Source organism: Colobus angolensis, unplaced genomic scaffold (genome assembly GCF_000951035.1).
Source record: "Colobus angolensis palliatus isolate OR3802 unplaced genomic scaffold, Cang.pa_1.0 Scaffold300, whole genome shotgun sequence".
Lineage (NCBI taxonomy): Eukaryota > Metazoa > Chordata > Mammalia > Primates > Cercopithecidae > Colobus > Colobus angolensis.
In genome coordinates, this window is record NW_012116267.1 from 484,269 (window position 1) to 487,669 (window position 3,401).

At 40.4% G+C, this 3,401-nt stretch overlaps 1 protein-coding gene across 2 annotated transcripts in view; it reads left to right on the forward strand.

The window, feature by feature from the left end:
- SETD4 (SET domain containing 4) overlaps positions 1-3,401 on the forward strand; it is a 45,894-nt gene that overhangs the window by 35,158 nt on the left and 7,335 nt on the right. Inside the window, exons 7-8 of one of the 2 annotated variants that reach the window (XM_011950020.1) lie at positions 577-751; positions 3,108-3,189. In XM_011950020.1, coding sequence (XP_011805410.1) covers positions 577-751; positions 3,108-3,189 — 257 coding nt within the window. Of the gene's footprint in view, positions 1-576; positions 845-3,107; positions 3,190-3,401 lie in introns of those variants that run through there. The other variant, XM_011950021.1, reaches the window with a different exon arrangement.

Sequence of the window (3,401 nt, forward strand, 5' to 3'; positions counted from 1 at the left end):
GGACTCCGTCAGTCCCCAGTGCAGTGATTTATTTTTATTGGGACTTTTGGTGCATTTATGTGCCACACCGATGATTTTATAGTCTACTGTAGGAAGACCACACCACAAACTACAGCCTGTGGGCATGTGGCCCGAAAGCCCTGAGCTAAGAGTGGTTTTTACAGTTTGAAAGGATTGTAAAAATACAACTTGTGACAGAGACCACATAGGGCTGGCAAAGCTGAACATGTTTACTCTCTAGCTTTTTACAGATAAAGTTTATTGGCACCACCATGTCCTCCTTCCCTGGGCTATGAGTGGACGTGACCAATAAACTGCTGCTGATCTCATCTGTGCTGTGTCAGGTGATGTGGTGTGGCCGTCCCCAGTGCCCTAGGGCAGGACTCCCTCCGTCATCAACAGGGTGAAGTCGAGGTGGATGAAACCGGAAGTGGCATGTTCCCTATGCGTAGTTACATTTATTGGTGGGTGTTTGAAAGCTGCACCTGACTCACATTAATGTTACATAATAACTTAATCAGTTTTGTAGTTTTACACCTTACTTTAAAAAAAACCTTTAACAGTTTTTCTTTCTAGGTAAAAGCAGCATTTAATGAAGAAACTCACTCTTATGAAATTAGAACGACTTCACGTTGGAGAAAGCATGAAGAGGTATTCATCTGTTACGGCCCTCACGATAATCAGCGGCTGTTCCTGGAATATGGATTTGTTTCCGTCCATAATCCTCATGCTTGTGTTTATGTCTCAAGAGGTGGGAATCAACTTTGTTCTTAACATAAACACTATATAATTTTTTTTCCCAGTTGGAGATGTGTATTTTCAGTTTTAATAAAATATCAAAACCGTAAGACTGACATACACATCACTAATTTTCTTCTAGGTAGGCCTAGCCTTACTCTTACTGTAATTTCAGTGTTGAAGTAAAAACAACAAAGCTCTGACTGATATTTAGGATAAGAAGAATTAAGAAGTTTTCATTGCATTGGGTCGAAATATAGAATAGAAGAAGAGGAAAACTGCTAAGGAAATAAATACAATATTAAAGGATGGAAATGTTTATACTGAGATGTCACTGGCACTAAAGACAATAGAATTAGAGAGCAATGCATAAAAAATATTTATTTATTTATTTATTTATTTATTTTTTGAGATGGAGTCTCGCTCTGTCACCCAGGCTGGAGTGCAGTGGCCGGATCTCAGCTCACTGCAAGCTCCGCCTCCCGGGTTTACGCCATTCTCCTGCCTCAGCCTCCCGAGTAGCTGGGACTACAGGCGCCCGCCACCTCGCCCGGCTAGTTTTTTGTATTTTTTAGTAGAGACGGGGTTTCACCGTGTTAGCCAGGATGGTCTCGATCTCCTGACCTCGTGATCCACCCATCTCGGCCTCCCAAAGTGCTGGGATTACAGGCTTGAGCCACCGCGCCCGGCCGCCTGGCTAGTTTTTTGTATTTTTTAGTAGAGACGGGGTTTCACTGTGTTAGCCAGGATGGTCTCGATCTCCTGACCTCGTGATCCGCCCGTCTCGGCCTCCCAAAGTGCTGGGATTACAGGCTTGAGTCACCGCGCCCGGCCAAAAAATATTTATTAAGCACCTACTGTGTGTAAGACACTGTGCTAATCACAGAGATAAATCTATAGTCCTTGTTTCTGGAGGTTGATGCCATGATGACATTTGACTTCATGTATGTTCTTTTGTGATCTATTAACTAGCCATTATCATTGGTTTTATTATTTTTGAGTCAGAGTCGCACTCTGTTGCTCAGGCTGGAGTGCAGTGGCGTGATCTTTGCTCGTTGCAACCTCCGCCTCCCAGGTTCAGGCGATTCTTGTGCCCTAGCCTCCGGAGTAGTTGGGATTACAAGCATGCGCTACCACGCCTGCCTACTTTTTGTAATTTTAGTAGAGATGGGGTTTCACCATGTTGGTTAGGGTGGTCTTGAACTCCTGGCCTCAAGTGATCTACCTGTCTCAGCCTCCCGAAGTGCTAGGATTATAGGAGTGAGCCACTGCACCTGGCCTGGTTTTCTTATTATTATTTTTTAATTTTTGTTTTTTCATATGATAGAGACAAGCTTGTTATGTTGCCCAGGCTGTCTTCAACTCCTGGGCTCAAGAGATCCTCCTGCCTCAGCCTCCCAAAGTGTTGGTATTACAGGTGGGAGCCACCGTAGTTGGCCCAGTTTTATTATTTTAAAATAGTAAGTTAGCCATTAGACTTAAAATGTGAAAATTCCAAATATAGAGTTAAAAAAGTACATAGAAGACTGATTTTTCCCTTTGTGAAACAGAGAAGCAGTTTTCTAGGCCATGAAAAAATGGCAAGAGATTTATTAAATACATAATTTGATGCATTTTTAATATAGATTTGATTGGAAATAGAAACTTGGCCAAACTGTTACTACTCCATCTTATAAGGCAGAATAATAATGTGATTTCTCAAAATAAAAATAGAAAAGCAAAAATTGGGTCTTGCTGCTAGAAAACCAGCTTTGAGATTGGCTTCATGTTTTCAAAATCCTGATAAATTTAATATTGATGTCCATGAAGTATTCATTTGTTGAATAAAGTAATTTGAGCAAAAATTATATTTTAGTTATATTTACATTTTAAAAATAAAATAGAAAAATCTCTCATTACCCTGCTTCTCCAAATAGCTTTGTTAGTTTGTGTGTATTTACTTTAAGTTTTTTGTAGTTGCAGTCACTAATATCCAGACTACTTTGAATTCTGGTTTGGGAAAAGCTCAGTATTGTAAACCTTTCCTCATGTTTTTGCAGGGCCTCTACTTTTGTTGACTGTAATTTTCCAACAGTCATGCTGATGTCCTAATGACCTGCTTGTTTTTGGTGGATTTACTTAGTGGGAGCACGAGCTGAGGTTATGCGTGTTTAATCCTCCAGCCTTGGAATTCTTGTAGCCTTTCAGGGACTCAGTACTGATGCGACTGAGTTGGACTCAGAAGAATAGCCTTCCTTTGTGCGAATTAGGTGGAACTGTTTGTGCATGTCTGGGTTGCTAAGGGGAAAGGAGGTGAGTTGAGAAGGGAAGGAAGACATACTTTTGTCCAAATTTATGCCCTAACAGTCTGATTTTTTTTTAAAATATAGAAATACTTGTTAAATATCTTCCATCAAGAGATAAACAGATGGACAAAAAGATTTCTATTCTAAAGGATCATGGCTATATAGAGTAAGTGTTTCTCTTTCCCTCTTAAAATTATTCGTTTAGGAAATGTTCATGGAAAACCTGGGGTTAAATTTTCCATGGGGGGTGACCCTGACCCTGTATCAGCTGACGTGTAGGTATTGAGCACTTACTGTGTGCAGTAAAACTGTGCTTGATGTTGTGGAGGACATAAGGAGTAGAAGACACTTGAAAGAAACTTTTTTTTTTTTTTTTTT